General features: G+C 42.3%; 1 protein-coding gene across 12 annotated transcripts in view; it reads left to right on the top strand.

The window, feature by feature from the left end:
• LOC138751792 (sickle tail protein homolog) overlaps positions 1–24,563 on the top strand; it is a 689,307-nt gene that overhangs the window by 316,372 nt on the left and 348,372 nt on the right. For 8 of the 12 annotated variants that reach the window (XM_069914590.1, XM_069914602.1, XM_069914587.1 and 5 more), the window contains exon 2: positions 22,712–22,995. In XM_069914590.1, coding sequence (XP_069770691.1) covers positions 22,712–22,995 — 284 coding nt within the window. Of the gene's footprint in view, positions 1–22,711; positions 22,996–24,563 lie in introns of those variants that run through there. The other 4 variants (XM_069914592.1, XM_069914597.1, XM_069914593.1 and 1 more) reach the window with 4 other exon arrangements.

Below are 24,563 nucleotides of genomic sequence, written 5' to 3'. Positions count from 1 at the left end.
CTGTATCCACCGATGGCCTTTTACCTGTTATCCTGTACTTCTCCCCCTGCTCCTTCCTCCCTCACCTCCCCCTCCCCCCCACCTTTTCATTCTGGCACCTGCCTGTTTTTGCATATACCTGTCGAAGACCCAGGCCTGAAAACATTGGTTACCCATTACTTTCTCCAGCATGTTTGTGGATTAAACTTTTTTTAAAATAATTTTTTATTTTTCACACTGTGAACCATATCAACCAAAATACATACAAACATTTTCTTCTTGAATATACACAGTGGTATTTTCTTCTCTTTTTTTTTCCCCCTATCTTCCCTCTCCCCTTCCCACCTCCCTCCAAAACCAATAAAAATTCAACATTTACAATACAATAAACCCATTTAACAATGTCATCACACAATAAAAATAAACAAGAAAAATGTGTCATCTACTTTTACACACTGGATCAAGTCATTTTGTCTTCTTATCATTTTAGGGGGTGGAGGTCCACGGTAGGCCCTCTCTGTTGTGTTCCATGTATGGTTCTCAAATTTGTTCAAATAATGTGACTTTATTTTTTAAATTGTATGTCATTTTTTCCAATGGAATACATTTATTCATTTCTATGTACCATTGCTGTACTCTCAGGCTCTCTTCTGATTTCCAAGTTGACATTATACATTTTTTTGCTACATCTAAGGCTATCATAGTAAATCTTTTTTGTGCTTCATCCAGTTTGAGGCCTAATTCTTTACTTCTCATATTACTTAGAAGAAAGATCTCTGGATCTTTCTCAAAACTTTTTCACTTTCTCACATGCCCAAATTGCATGTACTGTTGTTCCCATTTCCTTCTTACAGTGAAAACATCTATCTGATACTGTTGGATCCCATTTATTTAACTTTTTGGGTGTGATATATAATCTGTGTAACCAATTATACTGTATCATGCGTAACCTCATATTTATTATATTTCTCATAGATCCGGACCATAACTTTGTTTCATTTTTTATCTTTGTTTAAATTTTTTCCCACTTTTTGGGTTTATAGCTTATTTCATTATTTTCCTTCTCTTGCAGCTTGATGTACATGTTCGTTATCAATCTTTTAATTATCATTGTGTCTCTAATCACATATTTAAAACTGCTTCCTTCTGGTAATCTCAGTCTGTTTCCCAATTTATTCTTTAAGTAGGCTTTCAGTTGATGGTATGCAAACATTGTACCGTGAGTTACTCCATATTTGTACTTCATTTGTTCAAATGTTAATAAATTATTTACCAAAAAACAATTTTCTATTCTTTTAATTCCTTTTCTCTCCCATTCTCTAAAGGAAAGGTTATCTATTGTAAAAGGGATTAGCTGATTTTACGTCAATAACAATTTTGGTATTTGGTAATTCGTTTTTTTCTTTTCTACGTGGATCTTCTTCCATATATTAAGTAAATGATGCAATACTGGTGAGCTTTTATTTTGCATCAGCTTTTCATCCTACTTATAAAGTATATGTTCCGGTACCTTCTCCCCTATTTTATCTAGCTCTATCTTAGTCTAATCTGGTTTTTCCCTTGTCTGATAAAAATCTGATAAATATCTTAATTGTGCTGCTCTATAATCATTTTTAAAGTTTGGTAACTGCAAACCACCTTGGTTGTACCTCTCTGTTAATTTATCGAACGCTATCCTCGGTTTCCCCCCTTTCCATAAAAATGTCCTTATTATTCTCTTTAGTTCATTCCAGAATTTCTCTGTTAAGGGAATTGGTAACAATTGAAATAAGTATTGTATCCTTGGGAAGACATTCATTTTAATGCAATTTACCCTCCCTATCAACGTTAGCGGTAATTCTTTCCAATGTTCTAAGTCTTCCTGCAATTTCTTTATTAGTGGTTTATAATTTAATTCATACAAGTGGCTTAAATTATTATCTAACCTAATACCTAGGTATCGGATTGCTTGTGTTTGCCATTTTAATGGTGATTCTTTTTAAAATTCTATATAATCTGCATTACTCATTGGCATCACTTTTCTTTTATTTGCATTGATCTTGTACCCCGATATTTCTCCATATTCCTTCAATTTCTTATGTAATTCTTTTATTGATATTTCTGGTTCTGTTAAGTATACTATGATGTCATCTGCAAATAAACTGATTTTATACTCCATCTCCTTTATTTATATCCCTTTTATTTTCTGTTCTTATCAGTTCTGCCAGTGGTTCTATTGCTAAAGCAAACAGTAAGGGAGATAATGCACATCCCTGCCTAGTTTACCTACTTAATTTAAATTGGTTCGATGCATATCCATTTACTCTTACCTTCGCCAATGGTCCATTATATAATGCTTTAATCCAATTAATATATTTTTCTGGAAGATTGAACCTCTGTAATACTTTGAATAAATAATTCCATTCTACCCTGTCAAAGGCTTTTTCTGTGTCTAAAGCAACAGCCACTGTTGGTTTCTTATTTCTCGAACTGCATGAATTAGATTAATAAACTTACAGACATTATCTGCTGTTCGTCTTTTCTTAATAAATCCAGTTTGATCTTGTTTTACTATTTTTGTTACACAGTCGGCCAATCTGTTTGCTAATAATTTTCTATTATCTTATAATCTGAGTTAAGTAGAGATATTGGTCTATACAATGCTGGTGTTAGTGGATCCTTCCCTGTCTTTGGTATTACTGTAATTTTTGCTATCTTACATGAATCTGGCAAATTTTGTGTTTCTTCTATCTGGTTCATTACTTCTAGGAGAGGAGGAATTAATAACTCTTAAAATGTTTTATACAATTCTATTGGGAATTCGGCCTCTCCAGGTGTTTTATTGTTCGGCAGCTTTTTGATATATCCTGTGCTTCCTCTATTTCAAATGGTTTTATCAGTTTGTTTTGTTCCTCTTCTTGCAATTTCAGCAGTTCAATTTTAGCTAAAAACTCTTCTATTTTATCATCTTTCCCCTCGTTCTCAGTTTGGTATATTGTTCATAAAATTCCTTAAAGTTCTCATTAATCTCCATTGGATTTTATGTAATTTGTTTGTACTTTTTCCTTGATGCCAATATAATTCTTTTAGCTTGTTCTGTTTTAAGTTGCCAGGTTAATATTTTGTGTGTTTCTTTTTCTCCTAGTTCATAATACTTTTGTTTTATTTTCATTATTTTCTTCTCCACCTTATACGTTTGTAATGTTTCGTATTTTATTTTTTTGTCCACCATTTCTCTTTTTGTTATATCATCCCTTGTTGCTAGTTCATTTTCTGAACTTACTATCTCCTTTTCCAATGTTCTATTTCCCGATTGTAGTCCTTCTTCATCTTAGTTACATAACTTATTATCTGCCCTCTAATGAAGGCCCACACTCCTGTTCGGCTCCGAATCATGGGTCCTCTACCGGCACCACCTACGGCTCCTAGAACGCTTCCACCAGCGTTGTCTCCGCTCTATCCTCAACATCCATTGGAGCGCTTACATCCCTAACGTCGAAGTACTCGAGATGGCAGAGGTCGACAGCATCGAGTCCACGCTGCTGAAGATCCAGCTGTGCTGGATGGGTCACGTCTCCAGAATGGAGGACCATCGCCTTCCCAAGATCGTGTTATATGGCGAGCTCTCCACTGGCCACCGTGACAGAGGTGCACCAAAGAAAAGGTACAAGGACTGCCTAAAGAAATCTCTTGGTGCCTGCCACATTGACCACCGCCAGTGGGATAACGCCTCAAACCGTGCATCTTGGCGCCTCACAGTTTGGCGGGCAGCAACCTCCTTTGAAGAAGACCGCAGAGCCCACCTCACTGACAAAAGGCAAAGGAGGAAAAACCCAACCCCAACCAACCAATTTTCCCCTGCAACCGCTGCAGTCGTGTCTGCCTGTCCTGCATCGGACTTGTCAGCCACAAACGAGCCTGCAGCTGACGTGGACTTTTTACCCCCTCCATAAATCTTCGTCCGCGAAGCCAAGCCAAAGAAAAGAAAAAAATGAAGGCTTTCATTGCGTCCCATAATATAAATTTATCTTTCATTGATTCCGTATTTATTTCAAAGTACATTTTAATTTGGCGTTCAATAAACTCCCTAAATTCCTGTCTTTTAAGTAGCATGGAGTTTAACCTCCATCTATATGTTCTTGGTGGGATGTCCTCCAGTTCTTTTGCTAATAACAGGGGTGAATGATCAGATAGTAATCTAGCTTTATATTCAGTTTTCCTAACTCTCCCTTGAATATGGGCCGACAACAAAAACATATCAATCCTTGAGTATGTTTTATGCCTACTTGAATAATATGAGTATTCCTTCTCCCTTGAGTGCTGCCTCCGCCATATATCCATAAGTTTCATTTTCTGCATTGATTTAACCATAAATTTGGCCACTTTATTCTTTTTGTTAGTCTTTTGTCCAGTTTAATCCAACATTGGATCCAAATTAAGGTTAAAATCCCCACCTATCAATATATTGCCTTGCGTATCTACAATCTTCAAAAAAATATCTTGCATAAAATTTTGATCCTATTCATTAGGTGCATATATATTGGGCAAATTCCAAAATTTTGATTATATCTGACACTTTATCATTGCATACCTCCCTGCTGGATCTATTATTTTCTCCTCTATTTTGATTGGTACATTTTTATTAATTAATATAGCTACACCTGTAGCTTTTGAATTACATGATGCTGCCTCTATGTGCCCTATCTAGTCTCTCTTTAATTTATTATGTTCCACTTCAGTTAGATGTATTTCATGCACAAATGCTATGTCTATTTTTTTTCTTTTTTCAGTAAATTTAATAGCCTCTTCCATTTAATTTGGTTATGTATTCCATTAATATTTATAGTCATATAATTGAACATGGCCATCTCATGTCCTGTTTAAACATCATTTCTGCTTCCTCACCACCACCATCCCCCTTTTTCCCATTTTCATCTCTCAGTTTTCTTTTTAAACTCAATGTATGACAATGCATTTAAAACATAATATACTTCAACAACTCCCACATCCAATATTCCCTTAACCCCAAATGTTCCCCCCCCTTCTCTGAGTTGCCCCTTATCCATTGCCGGGCAACCACAACTCCCCTCTCCATTTAGATTGTGAACCTGCTCACAAGCATCAACTGATTTCGTATTGATGGTTATTCTCTCCCACCCAACCTCCCCAGAAAAGACTTTTTTTTACAAATATAACAAAGCTCACCCTCTTTTTCTCCCCCTTACTTCCTTTCTTCCCTTTTCTTTCCCTTCTTTAGTTCTTACATATACATTATTTTTACATCTTTATATGTATTTTATCACCATTCTTCATTCTTGTTACATCTCTTCATCTCTCCTTCTGTCCTGCAGGCGTTCTGCAAATTCTCGTGCTTCCTACGGATCCGAGAACAGTCTGTTTTGCTCCCCAGGATAAATATTTTAAGCACAGCTGGATGTCTTAACATAAATTTATAATCCTTTTTCCATAGGATCGATTTTGCTGTATTAAACTCCTTCCTCTTCTTTAAGAGTTCAAAACTTATGTCTGGGTAAAAAAAATTTTTTTGACCCTTGCATTCCATTGGTTTTTTGTCTTCTCTAATTTTGTTCTTTGCCCTCTCCAGTATATTTTCTCTTGTTATATATCTCAAAAATTTTACTAAAACAGATCTTGGTTTTTGATGTTACTGTGGTTTCGGGGCTAGTGTTCTGTGTGCCCTTTCCATTTCCATTCCTTCCTGAATTTCTGTCATTCCCAGGACCTTTGGGATCCATTCTTTTATAAATTCTTTCATATCTGTGCCTTCTTCATCTTCCTTTAGGCCCACTATCTTTATGTTGTTTCGCCTACTATAATTTTCCATCATATCCATCTTCTGATCTAACAACTCCTGTGACTCTTTAACTTTTTTGTCACTTTCTTTCAATTTTCTTCTTAAGTAATTCACTTCCATTTCTATAGCCGTTTCTCGTTCTTCCACATTTTTTAATCTTTTCCCTGTTTCTGTCATGACCAGCTCTAATCTATTCACTTTTTCCTCTGTACTTTTCATTTTTCTTTTCATTTCACTATATTTTAATGCCAACCATTCTTTTAATGCTCTCATTTGTTCTTGAAAAAAACTTTATCTATAATCTGTCCATCTGTTTTACCTTCTATTTCTCTGTGCAGATCTTGGTCTTCTTCCTCTTCTTCTGTGTCTGCACCTGTGTTTGTGTCTTCTTCTTTTCTTCCTTGTATCTGTGTCTCTTCTGATGTTCCTGATGAGTTGCTTGTCTCACTTTGCTGGGCTTCTTCTTGCTTGGCTTCTTGCTGTTAGTCCTCTTCTTCTGGGCCCTCCTGCTGCTGCTCTTCTTTCCTTTCACTTTCTTTCCTGTTGCTTTCCTCTTCTTCCAGCTGAGAGCCCTGGTGTCGGGCATCCCTCAGCTGGTCGCGTTGTGTTTGCCCGCTCCCCAGCTGCGACCCCTCCCATCGGTGTTCTCCTTCTTTTGTTTGGCTCAGAGAGCCATTTTTGCAGTCCAGCGGTCGGGGGTGTCACAACTCTGCGGGGTCGTCACCAAACTTGGAGAATGGGCTCTCTTCTCGACGACGGCTCCCTGTTTCTTCATGCAGGTAAGGCCTTCTCCTTTCTCTTCTGGCGTCTTTTCTTCTTTTTTTCCCGTTGTTTTTACTTTTTCCTTATTGGGTGCCATTTTCCTTCTTTTCTCTACAACTTTATCTTTCATTTGTTATGTTTTGTATTTCTTGAACTTTCTATTTTCTTCACTTTATTTCTTCTTTTCTGGAGAGGGCTGGCATTCCCCTACCGACCACTACTCCATCACGTGACTCCCTCTTTGTGGATTGAACCTACCGGCCACTATTCCATCACGTGACTCCCTCTTTGTGGATTGAACCTACTGGCCACTATTCCATCACGTGACTCCCTCTTTGTGGATTGAACCTACCGGCCACTATTCCATCACGTGACTCCTTCTTTGTGGATTGAACCTACCGGACACTATTCCATCACGTGACTCCTCTTTGTGGATTGAACTTGATGCCAGCATCTGCAGACTTTCTTGTTTAATTCTGAATATTGTTATCACTGTGACTGTAGATATCATTTGTTGTAATTCAATCTCAAGGAGGCACCGGGAGCTTCAATGTATGGAAGTGCACATAATGTCATAGCTCTTCCTTTTAATGATCAATCAGTCTAATGCTCTTTTGCATTGTTATCTTGAAATATTGCTGTTTCTTACCCTATCTGCCATCAGTATGATGCAAGCCCAAATCTATACAATTGTAATCTGTTTATTCTATCTGGTTCCAGCATGCTAGCTTGAGTTTGTGAGCATCTTTTGAGGGGGAGGACGTGGAGGGGGAGGATGTGGAGGGGGAGGACGTAGAGGGGGAGGAGATGGACCTGTCCTCGGGCCTGCACAAAGGAGCTTTTAGGTGGAGTGCAGTGCGCGCAGTACTGGCCCCACCCTTTACACCCATGGTTCGTGTGCCGTGGCCAATCAAGCTGGGACGTGGCAGCGAGGTCAATGGGTTGTAGGTTTTATATCGGAGTGGCCTTCTCCTATGCAGGTTTATTACCTGGGCTGGAGGGACCTGCCTCCCCTCCTAGGTCAGACCATACTGCCCAGACCGGAGCCAAGGCCACCGCTGCTTTCCCTGTGCCCGGACTGGGGCCGCCGCCTCCTACTTTCTGCCCGGACCGGGGCCTCCGCCTGCCTCACTCGACTGAGGCTGGGGCCGCCGCCTCCCCTTCGCTCTTGCCCGGATCGTGGCCGCCGCCGCCTACTCTCTGCCCGGACCAGGGCCGCCGCTGCTTTCCCTGTGCCCCGACCGGGGCTGCCGCCTCCTTCTTTCTGCCCGGACCGGGGCCTCCGCCTGCTAGACAAGGCCAAGAGACCCGAATGTCGGTCTGCCCTCATTGCACATGAACTCCTCAGACTTGACATCGACATAGCCACTCTGAGTGAAGTCCGCCTTGCATACGTAGGCAGCCTCCAAGAACGCGGCGCGGGCTACACACTCTACTGGTCTGGCAAGCCTATGGATGAATGACGCCTATCTGGTGTAGGCTTCATGGTCAAGAACTCCATTGCCTCCAAACTCAAAAACCTCCCGACAGGCCACTCGGACCGGATCATGTCCATGCGACTCCCCCTTCAAAACAAACGTCGCATCACCCTCATCAGTGTCTATGCTCCAAACCTCCAGGCGGAACCAGCAGAAAAGGACAAGTTCTACACTGACCTGCGCAACCTCATTCAATGCACCCCTACAGCCGACAAGGTTGTCATCCTTGGCGACTTCAACGCTCGCGTCGGCAAAGACTCAGAAACCTGGCCTGGAATCCTGGGCAAGCATGATGTCGGCAAGTGCAATGACAATGGGCGCCTCCTGTTGGAGCTCTGCGCAGAACAGCGGCTTGTCATTACAAACACCCTTTTTCAGCAGAGGGACAGCCTGAAGACTACCTGGATGCATCCCCGATCCAAACACTGGCACCTCCTGGACTACATCCTGGTGTGAGAAAGAGACAAACGAGATGTGCTCCACACCAGAGTCATGCCCAGTGCGGAATGCCACACTGACCACCGGCTGGTTCGCTGCAAGCTCAACCTTCACTTCAAGCCAAAGTCCAGGAACAGTAAAGCCCCCAGAAAGAGGTTCAGTGTTGGAAACCTGCAGTCAGACGAAGTGAGAGGAAACTTCCAGGCAAACCTCAAAGCAAAGCTCGAGGATACAATCCGCCTCACGGACTCGTCCCTTGAAACCCTCTGGGATCAGCTGAAGACTACCATACTGCAATCCACTGAAGAGGAACTGGGCTTCTCCTCCAGGAAAAACAAGGACTGGTTCGATGAAAACAGCCAGGAAATCCAGGAGCTGCTGGCAAAGAAGCGAGCTGCCCACCAGGCTCACCTTACAAAGCCGCCCTGGCCAGAGAAGAAACAAGCCTTCTGTCGCGCATGCAGCCATCTCCAGCGCAAACTCCGGGAGATCCAAAATGAGTGGCGGACTAGCCTCGCCAAACGAACCCAGCTCAGCGCGGACATTGGCGACTTCAGGGGTTTTTACGAGGCTCTAAAGGCTGTGTACGGCCCCTCACCCCAAGTCCAAAGCCCGCTGCGCAGCTCAGATGGCAAAGTCCTCCTCAGCGACAAGATCTCCATCCTCAACCGATGGTCAGAGCACTTCCAATCTCTTTTCAGTGCCAATCGCTCAGTCCAAGATTCCGCCCTGCTCCAGCTCCCTCAACAGCCCCTAAGGCTAGAGCTGGATGAGGTCCTCACCCGGGAAGAGACATATAAGGCAATTGAACAACTGAAAAGTGGCAAAGCAGCAGGTATGGATGGAATCCCCCCAGAGGTCTGGAAGGCTGGCGGCAAAACTCTGCATGCCAAACTGCATGAGTTTTTCAAGCTTTGTTGGGACCAAGGAAAACTGCCTCAGGACCTTCGTGATGCCATCATCATCTCCCTGTACAAAAACAAAGGCGAGAAATCAGACTGCTCAAACTACAGGGGAATCACACTGCTCTCCATTGCAGGCAAAATCTTCGCTAGGATTCTCCTAAATAGAATAATACCTAGTGTCGCCGAGAATGTTCTCCCAGAATCACAGTGCGGCTTTCGCGCAAACAGAGGAACTACTGACATGGTCTTTGCCCTCAGACAGCTCCAAGAAAAGTGCAGAAAACAAAACAAAGGACTCTACATCACCTTTGTTGACCTCACCAAAGCCTTCGACACTGTGAGCAGGAATGGGCTTTGGCAAATACTAGAGCGCATTGGATGCCCCCCAAAGTTCCTCAACATGGTTATCCAACCTCACGAAAACCAACAAGGTCGGGTCAGATACAGCAATGAGCTCTCTGAACCCTTCTCCATTAACAATGGCATGAAGCAAGGCTGCGTTCTTGCACCAACCCTCTTTTCAATCTTCTTCAGCATGATGCTGAACCAAGCCACGAAAGACCTCAACAATGAAGACGCTGTTTACATCCGGTACCGCACGGATGGCAGTCTCTTCAATCTGAGGCGCCTGCAAGCTCACACTAAGACACAAGAGGAACTTGTCCGTGAACTACTCTTTGCAGACGATGCCGCTTTAGTTGCCCAATCAGAGCCAGCTCTTCAGCGCTTGATGTCCTGTTTTGCAGAAACTGCCAAAATGTTTGGCCTGGAAGTCAGCCTGAAGAAAACTGAGGTCCTCCATCAGCCAGCTCCCCACCATGACTACCAGCCCCCCCACATCTCCATCGGGAACACAAAACTCAAAACGGTCAACCAGTTTACCTATCTCGGCTGCACCATTTCATCAGATGCAAGGATCGACAACGAGATAGACAACAGACTCGCCAAGGCAAATAGCGCTTTTGGAAGACTACACAAAAGAGTCTGGAAAAACAACCAACTGAAAAACCTCACAAAGATAAGTGTATACAGAGCCGTTGTCATACCCATACTCCTGTTCGGATCCAAATCATGGGTCCTCTACCGGCATCACCTACGGCTCCTAGAATGCTTCCACAAGCGTTGTCTCCGCTCCATCCTCAACATTCATTGGAGCGACTTCATCCCTAACATCGAAGTACTCGAGATGGCAGAGGCCGACAGCATCGAATCCACGCTGTTGAAGATCCAACTGCGCTGGGTAGGTCTCGTCTCCAGAATGGAGGATCATTGCCTTCCCAAGATCATGTTATATGGCGAGCTCTCCACTGGCCATCATGTCAGAGGTGCACCAAAGAAAAGGTACAAGAAGGACTGCCTAAAGAAATCTCTTGGTGCCTGCCACATTGACCACCGCCAGTGGGCTGATATCGCCTCAAACCGTGCATCTTGGCGCCTCACAGTTCGGCGGGCAGCAACCTCCTTTGAAGAAGACCGCAGAGCCCACCTCATTGACAAAAGACAAATGAGGAAAAACTCAACACCCAACCCCAACCAACCAATTTTCCCCTGCAACCACTGCAACCGTGTCTGCCTGTCCCGCATCGGACTTGTCAGCCACAAACGAGCCTGCAGCTGACATGGACATTTACCCCCTCCATGGATCTTCGTCCGCGAAGCCAAGCCAAAGAAGAAAGAAAGAAAATTCTATCTGGTGAACCCGTATCTTTGTGTTATCTCAAATGGTTGTGGATTGTAATTCCACCCCTCCACCATTTTTATGCTGCTTCTGTCATTTCTTCTTGGTTTCTGCATGCATTTGGTTTCAGGGCTAAACTCTATTGATGCAACTCATGCCCTCTTGCAGCAATATTCGGTGCATTGAAATTTTCTGCATAATCCTGTGCACTGACCACATTATTAGCTATGAAGAACACTTCCATTCTCTTGTTTTGAAGGATTAATGCCTGGTTCTACATACCTGGTGTCTTGAAGAAGGGCTCAGGCCCAAAATGTTAGTGATATATGGATACTGTGAGACCAGCTGAGATCCTCCAGCATTTTTGCGTGATTTTGTGACAATCACAGCATCTGCCAACTTTTGTGTGTTCACTACAGACCCATTTAACCTGCAGCATCACTGTTTTGGCAAGAAATGGAATACCATTAGATCCGCCTTCCAATCCCTCGCCCTTGTCCTGTGCTCTGAGTTTCGCTCAATCCTACAGATTTCCACTCTCTACTTTTTTCCCCTCACTAACTGCAGATTTACTGACTTACTCTATACCCAGGAAATCTTTTACACCTGAGTCATTAGCTTTTATGACTGTGAAATCTCCTACTCATATGGTCAGTGCCATTAATCTGCAAAGTTTCAAGCTATTTGTTCTTTGCTGCTGAAGCTAATCCCTGTTGGATGATTTAACTTGATAGTGGTCCACGGGCTAGTCCAGGACACATGGCAGATAACATTTATATTCATTTCTGGGATACATAGGAACTTCAGAAGGCGAGTGTACCCTTTATTGCCGACCAACCACAGACACTTGTGCTTTTGTCCCAAAGCAGAACATCGTATGGCTCAATTGCATTGAAAATATCCTGTGATCATGCACTTGTGCTTAGTTTTCATTACTACTTGTGTCATTTTTAATCTTCCAATCTTCATCCTGTTTTTTCCTCTGACTGTTCTTTTCAAATTGTCTTTGAGGATGAAACAGAGTTTATAGAGAGGAGCCTGAATATGTAGTGTGATTTCAAGATGGCGCTGTATAGTGGCTCTTTGCAAGCAGCTCTGACAGAGATGATCACATATTCCCATTCAGAACTATTAAAACTCAAGCCTATAAGCATAGAAAAGAACCTACCTGTGAATAATGATGTCCTAAGATTGCTCGCAGACTTCACAATTGAAAGAAGTAGCAGACTCTGTGGAAATGCAGAAACTTTAAACAACCATCGCACAGGCAAGTTAAACACCGTGGGAGTTGCAAATAGCCAGCGAATGGGCTAAACTCCGCGGGGGTCGCAAGTAGCCGACACACAGGCCATGTAAACACTGTGGGAGATTTGGAGAGCTAGCTTAAGGGCCATTTAAACACCATGGGAGTTACCAGCATCTGATCCATGGGCCATTTAAAGAAGACTCAACCATGTGGATGCGGGGCGGGGGGCGCTAAAGGTTAAGTTAAGACTCCAGGCCCTGAGGCTTCTACTCCCTACCATACTTCTGGCCAATGTACAATCCTTGGAAAACAAACTCAATGAAGCCAGATTACAACATCAGAGAGACATCAGGGAGTGCTGTGCTTCACAATAACATAGCTAAACAAGGACATTCTAGACACAGCGCTACAACCCAAGGGCTACAACCTCTCCTGCACTGACTGGATGCCAGCATCAGGAAAAACCAGGGGAGGTGGCATTTGTGTCAATATTGATTCATCATAGTGTACAAATTCTAGAATACAGTGTATGAATGAGACATTGGTGAGATTTCAACTTGGGCGCCCGCAATGCAAAATCATCTATTTTTGATCTTGTCTCAGGCAACAGGAGTTTCTTCCCAAGGTGGGATCAGAGGAGACCTGCAAGTTTGGTGGTTCTTGGAGGAGTTGGATCACTAGCACTTCCTCTCAATTTCCGGGTTTCCCAAGCGTTCCATTGCATTGCGAGCCCTGTAAATTCAGGTCATCTTCTGAAATGTGATTTCTCTATTTCCTGACACCCCCCCCCTCTTTTTTTCCTCTGACTTTCAGCCTTCTCCCTCCTTCTTTTCCAAACCTCAAACTCTTTCCCAGGGAAAGATCCTCAAAAATAGCCCTCGATCACAACTAAGCTTTGAGGTGATGGTCCATTGACTAAAGCAGAAGTGTACCCACCACATCAGCACTAATCCAGCACACCCTAATGTGGACATTAGAACTTGTAGAATGCATTGTTGTGGGTAGAATGCAAAACAAAACAGAATTATATACTACTTTTGTCCTAAATAATAGCATGAATATGTGAGTACCAGCTTAATATCTCCATCTTTTGAGTTGATCAAAACTGCTTCCACTGATTCTGGTCTTTAAATTTGATATCTCTTGAAAAGGAGACCAGTGCATTCAGCCATTGCCCTCCCAATAAGTTGTGCGCCTCTCCATTTACTTATTTTATTTTTGCGGCAGTCTCACTTATTCATAGCCATACCTTTCCTTAAAAAATAATTTACATTTTCTTTATCCTCAATAGAAACCCCTTTATGGAAAACACTCTGCCCTCTTGGCTTTTCATCCGTTCTTTCCAGAATGATGGAGATTTAAATTACCCACTGTTTTGAAAGTCTGGCCTCATATGTTAATCCAAATGCGGGTTTCAGCACTGTTTTTCGATTACTGAATGTGATAGTACAGATCTATCACCAATGTATATAGTGTATATAGTTACAGTATCTAGACTGTGCTTACAGCGATTGGCTGAGCGCTTAGCCATGCCTACTGTTTGGGCCTTAAAGGGTTGTGTCCCTAGCCAGGTCGGATCATTCCGGACTGGTCGGCCACCTGTGAAGAGCTCCTGTCTTTTGCTAATAAAAGCCTTGGTTTGGATCAACAAGTCTTTGATTCTTTCAACGAGCTCTCCACTGTTCTCATTGCTTATTCTGACAATCTACAAGTCTGCTCCCAGTAATTCATCAGTCATGGCCTTCAATAGCTTCAAAGCCTTTCACAGCATTATCTATTTCATAACAAGTCATTGTCATGAGTTCTCTCACAAACTAAGTATCACATAAATTGTTTTGCTGTAATTGATGATTTATGTTATGATCCATTAACCTCTTGGGTAATGTCCCCCTTAGGTATTGTCCCCCTTGGGTATTGTCCCCCTTGGGTAATGTCCCCCTTGGGTATTGTCCCCCTTGGGTAATGTCCCCCTTGGGTATTGTCCCCCTTGGGTATTGTCCCTCTTGGGTATTGTCCTTCCTCTTCTACTGATCCTTCCAATTATTTTGGCCTCTTTCATTCATCCTCCAACATTATTCATTCTCTAACTGATTATTTAATTTTTCATGCATCAGTTTACTTCACATAAGTGTTCATAGGAACAAGTGATTTTTGCTATACTCCTCTGAATTATTATCTTGTCCAAATAAATGAAAGTGAAGTTCTTTCAGTTTGTTAAAAATTTGACTTTCTGGTAGCTAACACAAAAGTAACCAGGATTTACCAGCTCTCAACCTTAAAATTTTCTTGGAGTTTTGCTTGTCCTTTGATTTCAGTGCTCTGCTATTGAATTTTATTCTGGAATCTGGATCCTCTATTGAGAAAGAAAACTGTCAACGTTCTATAAATTTAGGTTGCAAAATGGCAGATGGAGTTTAATATGGATAAATGTGAGAACACAAAATGCTGGAGCAGGTCAGTGTCCTTTAAATAACAAAGGTAAAGATGGATAACCAATGTTTTGGGCTTGACCCCTTCATCAAAGTATGAGAAAATGCCGGCGGGCATCTGAACAAAAGAGTTGGTGGGGTGGGTGGCAATGATAGGTGGAGAAAGGAGGGAGGGGGGAGGTGGGATGGCAGAGTGGGTGGAAGAACTGGAAAGACAGGAAAAAGGGGAAGGGGAAAGAAAAGGCAAGCAGGTTTAATGGAAAGCAGTCAAGTCAATGTTAATTCCATCTGCTTGGATAGTACTCAGACAGAAAACAAGGTGTTGTTGCACCAATCTACAGGTGGTCTGGGTGGGATAATACACAAGGTTATGATCCATTAACCTCTTGGGTATTGTCCCCCTTGGGACATGTGAGTATGGGAGTGTGACTTGTATTTGAAATGGTTGGTATCTGGGAGGTCGCTGTGATTGTGAATGGAGAGGAGATGCTGAAGGAAGTGATCTCCCAGGCTGCGATCAGTCTTTCCGATGTAGACAAGGCCACAAACAGTGCACCAGATGCTGTAAAAAAAAAAATCCTATGGATGTACAAGTGAAGTGTTGCTTCACCTGAAAGGCCTGTTTGGGGCCCTGGACTGTGGTGAGGGAGGTGGTATCGGAGCAAATGTTGCACCTCCTGCGACCATAGGGGAAGGTATCAGGGGCACGATGGGTGGGGAGGGATGAGTGCATGAGGGAATCGCGGAGGGAGTGGTCCCTGCAGAAGGCCGAGAGGGGAGGAGAAGGAAATATCTGTCTGGTGGTGGATCCTGTAGAAAGTTCTGAAAATTCCAACAGATGATATGTTGGATGCGGAGACTGGTGGAATGATAGGTGATGTTTGTGCATCTGGAGGCAGGGGGATGCCAGGGCAGATGAGCGGGAAATGGAGGAGATGTGGGTGAGGGCTGAGTTGGTGGTGGAGGGGAAGCCACATTTGTGGAAGAAAACCGGTATTTCGGAAGACCTCATCTTAGGAACAGATGCAGCTGAGACGGAGAAATTGAGAGAAGGGGATGGAATCCTTGTAGGAGACAGGGTTTGAGGAAGTGTAGTCCAGGTAGTTGCTGGAGTTGGAGAGTTTGTATATATGTTGGTGGACAGATTATCTCCTGAGATGAAGACAGAGAGATCCAGGAAGGGGAGAGTGTTATCGGAGATGGACCAGGTAAATTTGAGATCAAAGTGGAAGTTGGCCGCGAAGTGAATGAAGTTGACAAGCTCATTGTGATGCATGAAGCAGCCCTGATGTAGTTGGCAATATACCAGAGGAAGAGTTGGGGGTCTTGCCTGTGTAGGCTTGCAGCATGGATTGCTCTACGAAGCGCACAAACAGGCAGGCGTATCTGGGACCCATGTCCAAAGGCTACTCCTTAGATTTGGAAGAAGTGGGATGAGTTAAAGGAGAAACTATTTAGAGTGAGGACAAGTTCTGCCAGGCAGAATTGGGTGGTGGTGGAGGGTGACTGGTCAGGTCTTTGGTCCAGGAAGAAGTGATTTGTTTTCAGACCATCTGTGTGAGGGATAGAGGTATAAAGGAATTGGGCATCCATCATGAAGATGAGGTAGTCCGGTTCGGGGAATCTGAAGTCTTGGAGAAGGTGGAGGGTGTGTGAGGTGTCGCGGATGTAGGTGGGGAGAGATTGGACCAGGGCAGAAAAGATAGAGTCAATGTAGGATGAAACTAGTTCAGTGGGGCAAGAGCAGGCAGACACAATGGGTCTACCCAGATGGTTGGGTTTGTGTATCTTGGGTAGGAGGTAGAAACAGGCATTGCAAGGGTGGTAGAAAATGAGGTTAGTGGCCGTAGAGGGGAGGTGACCAAAGGTGATGAGATTGGAGATAGTGGCTTGATGTGTAGTGGTGGGGTCCTTTGGGAGTGGTTAATAGGGGAGATGTCTGACCTTGGGAAGGTAGATGTCAGTGCACCAGACCACAGCTGTACCACCCTTGTCTGGGTTTGATGGTGAAGTTGGGATTGTTGCAGAGAGTGTGAGGGGAAGAGCGTTCTGAGGAGGTGAGGTTGAAATATGAGAGGGGGTGGTAAATTTGAGACAGTTGAAGTCTCTGCAGCAGTTGGAAATGAAAAGGTCCAGAGTGGGCAGCTGGCCAAGGCGAAGTGTCCAGGAAGAGGAAGAAGGCTTGAAGTAAGAGAAAGGATCTTGGGGGTGGAGACTCACACATTGTGAGGTGATTCAGATAAAGAATATATAGTAAATGGCAAGACCTTTGGGAACATTAATGTACAAAGGGATATTGAGTTGTAAATCCATAGTTCTCTGAAATTGGCAATGCAAGTGGATGCAGTAATAGAGAAAGTGTACTTCATTGATCAGGGCATTGAGTTTAACAATGAGGAAGTTATGTTGCATATTTTAGTTAAGCTATATTTGGAGTTCTGGTCACACTATCAGCAAGGAAGTGGAGACTTTGAAGAGGTTCACCAGTATGGGAGCAGGCCATTCAACTCAACATGTTCATGCTAACAAAGGTGCCTCTCTGAGTTCATCCGATTTGCCTGCCTAATTGTCTGCATGATGCCATCATACATTTCCTAGGCCCAATTTAGGACGTCAACTTGCAGGCAGATCCCACCTTCTTCCAAAATGATTTAAAACCTAATAGAACTATGGTCACTGGGTCCCAATGTTCCCACCTCTACTGACCATTCAGCCACTTGCCCACCCTCATTTCCTAAGAGGAGGTCAGGTGTTCCCTCCTTTCTTGTACACTTGGGTAAGAAGACATTTAAGAAATTCTCCCCTATTTTACTCCTTATCATAATGGCAGACCTATAAATATTAGGGAAGTTAAAACTACTTAATATAACTTTGATTTAGAGGAGGGAATCAAAAGTGTCATATTCTAACTGGAAAGTAGATTATTGGAATGAAGGGAATGTTGTGAAGGTTTACCAGATTGATTGCTTGATGGCATGTTTGTTGTATTTGGAGATCTAAGCAAAATGGACCTATATTCTGTTTTGAAGAATAAGAGGTGATCTGATTGGACAAGGGTTTGATGTTAAGAGAATTGAAAGGTTATAGTATTAGTGCAGCAAAGTGGTTGATCTGAAAATCACATCCCAATGATCTCATTGAATGGTGAAAGCAGGCATGAGGGCCCCCAGTTTCCCTATATGCTGGTGACAGGAATAAATTATAAATCTCATTAGCAGTTAATTTCCTGGAATAAACACAACTTTGATGTTTCCTACTGGGAAATGGAACAAAGTGCAGAGTTCTACTTTCATTATATATGATAATATGAGTTCTTCTCAGAACTAATGTTTGACCAACCATTGTTTTTAGATTTTAAGTTTTACATGAATTCAGTTTAAAAGCAAATTTTGATCTGGCTGAAAATTATTGTAATTGTGTTCTTTACCATGTAATATAAATTAACGGAGACATGCATTGTTTTTCAGCTGTTAATTAAAAAAGGTAATGTTTTGTAATTCAACATATCTAAAAAAATGTTAAAAGGCAGAACTAAATGCTTGGATGTATTGACGTGGGCTAGTGGGTCATTGTATAAATGGTCTCAATGGTCCTGACAAAGAGAGTTTAGAGATTTCCAGATGTTACAAGAGCATGCAGTTTCCTAATGCTTTATCAGACTCTCTGGTTGACTTAAAATACTTTGCATGGAATAAATTAGGTCAAATCACAGTTATTATACAGGGAAATGTGGCAGCCAGAATTTTGAATTTTGTTCAAAGTCAACAACAATGAGCTTATCTTTTGAGGGAAGATTGATCAGGTCAGGCATTGGAGCTTAGCAGAATGAATGATCTTTTTGAAATGCATTGGATTCTTTGGAAGCTTGACAGACAGTTGGCAGAATGTTTCCCTAATGGAAGAAACTAGAACGATCCTGCACTTTCAGAATTAGGGAGCAAATGATTATAAGTGTGGAAGCAGAATCCTTGAACGTAAAGTTGGGTTTGATAGAGTTTTTAAATCAGTTAAGGAAGGGGAAGCAACAAGCTACATGCAGGTGAAGCTCAGGGGGCCAACTATCATGTGGTGCGGGGGGAGGGAGCTGAGACGAAGGAATTGTTGATGTTTCAGATCCAGGCCCTGCATCAAGACTGAGAATGGAAAGATGGTCGGTATCAAGAAGTGAAGGGGAGGAGCAGAAGCCTTGGTGCTGCTACTCTTCACCTTGTGGCAGCTCTCGCCACCTTCACCACGTGCCTCTTCTGTCTCTCCATTTCTCTGCTTCCGCCTTTCACCCACCTGCCTTGGTCTTCCAACTCCATCCATCCCCCTTCTCACATTGATCCACCTACTCATCATCCTTCCTCAGATCCACCTAGCAACTTTTGTCTCACTCCTGCCACTCTCCTCTATATACTGGTTGTAGGGCACTGGAAAATGCTGTAAAACAGCGAGACCCACTACTACAAGTGCATATAATTTCATGGATGCGGTGACACAGATAGAATGGTGAAGAACGTGTTTAGCCTTAATCAGTCAGGGCAAAAATGAGACCAAACTTTGAACATTGTGTGCAGTTTTGCTCACCCACCTAAAAGGAAAGATATCATAAAGCTGGAAAGGATACAGAGAAGATACAGAGAAGGATACAGAGAAGATATAGAGAAGGATACAGAGAAGATTAAGGATATTATCAGGACTATAACGATATTATCAGGACTACAAGGATTATAAGGAGAGGCTCGATAGCCAAGGTGATATTCCCTGGAACCTAGGAGGCTGAGGAGTGATAAGGTGTGTAAAATTATTAGCGATATAGACGAGCCATAGACTGTTTCCCAGGATAGGGGAATCCAGAACTAATTTTACTTCACACGTACCGCATGGTAACAGGCCATTTTGGCCCACAAGTCTGTGCTGCCCAGTTTACACCCGATTAACATCCATCCCTGGTACGTTTGAAGGGTGGTAGGAAGCAGGAGCCCTTGGGGAAAATCCACGCAGACACAGGGAGGATGCACAAACTTATTACAGACAGCAAGGGATTGGGGCAACAGATCTGCCCATTATGCCAACTGCGCCACCCAACTAGAGGGCATAGATGCAAGCTGAGAGGGTAAACATTTAAAATGGACTCAAAGCATCTATCTCAGAGGTAGGTGGCTCTGTGGATGAGCTGCCAGAAGTGATTGAGATGGGTACAATTGCAACATATAAAAGACATTTAGGCAAGTAATGGGATAGGAAAGTTCACAGGGATATGGGCAAAATGCAGGCAAAAGGGACTAGCTGGAAAATGGACTGAAGGGCCTGTTTCTGCTCTGTGGCAGTCGATGACTTTCTACTCTCAGAGCCAATGCACGGTCTGGAGCCAAAATGTCAACAACCCACAGACGATGCATGAACTTCTTCCAGCAACTGTTTTCTTTTGCTCCACGTTCCAGCATATGCAGTCTATTAAGTCTCCAAGGAATCCTGGACAACAGGGAACATGGATTCAAAAAGTAGGATCAGCTGTGATCTTATCGAATGGTAGAGCAGGCTTGAGCGCCCAACTTTCATTATAGGTTTTTTCCAATGTTCCTTTGTGGCTCATAGATCAGTCATTTAAAGCAGTGCCAAATTAATTAAGGGTATCTTAACAGGCCAAAGATGTGTGTTTATTATCTCAGCTGGAAGGAAAGATTTCAAATGGAGTTGGACCCTCTCTTAGTTCCATCTTTGTGTGCAGGCAGGGATATCTGTTGAAACTTTGAAGTGAGATCCTCATTCCAGCATTTTTTTAAAAAAAAGCATTCTTCACAAAGGCAGTGTGACATCTAGCAAATTCCCACTTTGTGGGTCAGGTTGTTCAGAGAGAAAGTTTCAAGTCCATGATTTCCATCAAGAAAAGAAAAATATTTCCTTCAAACTGAGTGACAAAGAAAGAACAAGGGGGAAACTTTTGTGTTTGGGCAGAAGAGAATTGGCCTCATGCGCTAGGTAATTAACAGCATAAATATAAGTAGGAGCAGGGTTCAAAACTGAACTTGTTGCTCGACACATGCATCTCAAAGATTGCCAGATGCCAATCTGCAAACAGAGGAATATTTATTTTTCTGGCAATGTGAAGCAGAGGTCAGAGAGTCGACATTGGAAGTCGGCCAGATAATAAAAAATGGTCGGTGATTGGAAGTTCAGGATGATCCTTGCAGATTGAGTGTGTTTGGCAGGATGATTAACACATTTGCATTAGGCTCCCTGAATGAAGGAGAATACATCTCAAGTCAGGCATTGGTAATATGTGAAAGTTGAAGAAACTTCAAGAATCATATTCCACCTGTAAAGCTGTGTTAATTTGTGCAGGTGCACAGGAAGGGGCTAAGCAAATGGTGATGGAAAATGGATCGGAATCTTATGAAATGAATACTTGTGTAATATGTCTTGCCCAAAAAGATTAATTGTTCTTTGTGAGGCAACTCGTGTCTTACAAATTTGATTTGAATTTTTTGAGTTGGGTGATGATAAAGGCAGGGCAGTAAATGCTATCTACATGAACTTTAGCAAGGGATTTGACAAGGTCACTCATGGTAGGCTGATCTAGAAGGTAAAGATGCACGAGATCGATGGTGAATATGGGTCACCACCACATTGTAGATAGCATTATACTGTGCTGTTCTCTGCAAGTTGATAAAATTATGATGGGGATAGAGAGGGAAGGCGGGCAGAACATTTTTCCCAGATTCAAAATGTTGCACACTAGAGGATATGTGTTTAAAATGAGGGGTGGGGTGGAGCGTAAAGGAGAAGTGAGGGACAAGTTTTATTGCACCAAGAGTGGTACTTGGAAAGGGATTCCAGAAGTGGTGGAAGCAGAAACAATTGCAGCTTGTACAATATACATATGCCTAAAATTCTTGCTTGCAGAAGCTGAACAGGTACTTATAAAGAAAAACTATAATAGTAAAATAATTGAATTAAATTACGAGACAATAAATACATGAGAAAGGGAATAAATGTTCACAGTAATCCTAGTGCAAAAAAGTAACTTGCAATAGTGCAGACGTGACCAGGGTTAGCAGGGTCCTTTGTGATGTTGGCTGCTTTCTTAATGGCTGATAATTTAATTTGTAAAGGTGGCCTAAATTATTATCTAATCTGATATCTAGGTATCGGATTACTTTTGTTTGCCATTTAAATGGTGATTCTTTTCTGAACTCTGTGTAATCCGCATTATTCATTGGCATTGCTCCACTTTTATTTGTATTGATCTTGTACCCCGATATTTCTCCATATTCCTTGTATTTCTCCATATTCCTTCAATTCCTCATGTAGTTCTTTTATTGATATTTCTGGTTCTGTTAAGTACACTATGATGTCATCTGCAAATAAACTGATTTTATATTCCTACTCCTTTATTTTTATCCTTTTTATTTTATTTTCTGTTCTTATCAGTTCTGCCAATGGTTCTATTGCTAAAGCAAACAGTGAGGGAGATAGTGGACATCCCTGCCTAGTTGACCTACTTAATTTAAATTGGTTCGATACATATCCATTTACTGTCACCTTCACCAATGCTTTAATCCAATTAATATATTTTTCTGGTAGGTTGAACCTCTGTAATACTTTGAATAAATAATTCCATTCTACCCTGTCAAAGGCTTTCTCTGTGTCTAAAGCAACAGCCAATGTTGTTATCTTATTTCCTTGTACTGCATGGATTAAGTTAATGAACTTACAGACATTGTCCGTTGTTCGTCTTTTCTTAATATGTTGGCTGCTTTCTTGAGGGAGCACCTCACATCAAGCATTTCAATGCAGGAAATGGAAGGATATGTGTTTTGTGCAAGCAGCAGAGTTTTACTTTAATTTAGCCGTCATGTTCAGCACAGACATCATGGGCTGAAGTGCCTATCTTGCGCTATACTGTTCAATATTCTGTTAAATATTCGAAATGCAGAGGTACAAATAACAAGGACACTAGAACTAAGGCTGAGATAAATCTTGCCTACTTTTCATCTCTTTGTTTTCTATTTATTAGATCATGGGAAATCAAACTTGCGTGTAACCTCATCAGATGACGTGGATCGCATTAAATCAAAGGACGCCCTCACTAATGGAAATAATCGTGCTTCAAATACTAAACCTGCTCGGAACATCCCACGGAGACACACTGTAGGTGGAGCCCGCAGTTCTAAGGAAATATTGGGAATGCAGCCATCGGAAATGGACAGGAAAAGAGAGGCTTTCCTGGAGCATCTGAAACAGAAATATCCTCATCATGCAACTGCCATTATGGGGCAACAGGAGCGCCTCAAAGATCAGGTATGAGATCATTGACCCAAAGTTTGTCAATCATTGAATTATCTTTCTTTACCTCCCTTCCTAAAGGCATTGCCTCCTGTGTGCATCATGGGGATTTGATGGGTTAGGTTTCTGTGGAAAGAGAATCTAGTTGGCGTTTCAGGGCAAAGATCCTTTTTTTTCAGAACATTCTGGATTCCAACAACCGTCCATGTAAAACAAAATTCTTTGGAACCCCTCGAAACTTCCTCACCTTAAAGTTTTTTGACTCTTGTTTCAAATGGCCAGTACAGAGAGAAAGAATTTTTTATTATCTACCCTATCCACCTCCCTCCTAATTTTATGTCCCCTGTGACACGTCACCCCTACAGACTCCTCCACACCACACAAGTTGCAGAGTTATTAATACTGAGACAACTGCACAACAATTCATGAGCGGTACTGGTCAGACCCGTGTCAGGACAGCATGACAACAGTTATTAATGCCAGGTACAGGTTGGTGCAATATAATTGCTTGTTTCAACTGTACCTGAAACCACAAAAATTACATAAATCCAATCCGTAAATTTCGGTTTTGGTGTGGTGTGGAGATTGGAACCTTTATCCACTCCACCTGGCTGTATATGAAGATGAGATCCCTCTGGGAAGACCTGGGGGTATTCTGAAAAAAAATTACAAAGGTGAATTTTGCATAGGATCTGGAATTGTACCTTCTGGAAAATGTTATGGCCGTCTGTTTTAAACTGTCCAGATACCAAATTCAGTTTGTGAAGGCCGCCTTTGCAGTAGCCAGGAAATGTATAACAGTCACATGGAAGTCCAACTCCCAGCAAAATATTACATGATGGAATATGGAAATGTAGAGCTGTATTCTCCTGAAGAAAATCATGTACAGTTTAAGAAGGAAATATGACACATTTGTTAGGGTATGGCAGCCCTATCTGTTTCAAATTGGTGCGCAGATATAATTATACCCCTCCCGAGTAAAAGAAAGGCAATCATCCGAGCCAGTAGTGGAATGATTGAGATGAATGAAGTGGGTCATGGTGCAGATGACATACTCTTGTATTTTGGTTCTTAACTTTTTTATTTCAGGTTACTTTAGGTTTTTCTTAAGTTCCTTTAAGTGTTTGTGATTTTACTGATAATTTTTTTTGGTGTTTGTTTAATTTGTACAATCTTTTACTTGTGGTATTAGGGTATTGGGAGGGGAGGGGGGTAAAGAGGGACTAGGGTAAAAAAAACAGACGCTGAATGTTGTATAGCATCGTTGAGAGATTGTATCATTTGTTTGGATTTGTGCAAGTCTTTGAAAATCAAAAATAAAATATTTTAAAAACTACTGGAATTCGAAACTTCCTTCACTCTGTTCCAATCATTTCTAATGGACTTTCTAGTTGCTGCTTCTCAAGTTCCTGGAATTTCTGAGAGCTTCCTCAAATGACAGGAATTAAGTCTGCCTCCTTCTTTTTCTTTGGCTTGGCTTAGCGGACGAAGATTTATGGAGGGGTAATGTCCACGTCAGCTGCAGGCTCGTTTGTGGCTGACAAGTCCGAGGCGGGACAGGCAGGCACGGTTGCAGCGGTTGC

This window comes from Narcine bancroftii, chromosome 1 (assembly GCF_036971445.1).
Source record: "Narcine bancroftii isolate sNarBan1 chromosome 1, sNarBan1.hap1, whole genome shotgun sequence".
In the NCBI taxonomy this organism is placed as follows: domain Eukaryota; kingdom Metazoa; phylum Chordata; class Chondrichthyes; order Torpediniformes; family Narcinidae; genus Narcine; species Narcine bancroftii.
This window is presented reverse-complemented; position numbering and strand designations above follow the sequence as displayed.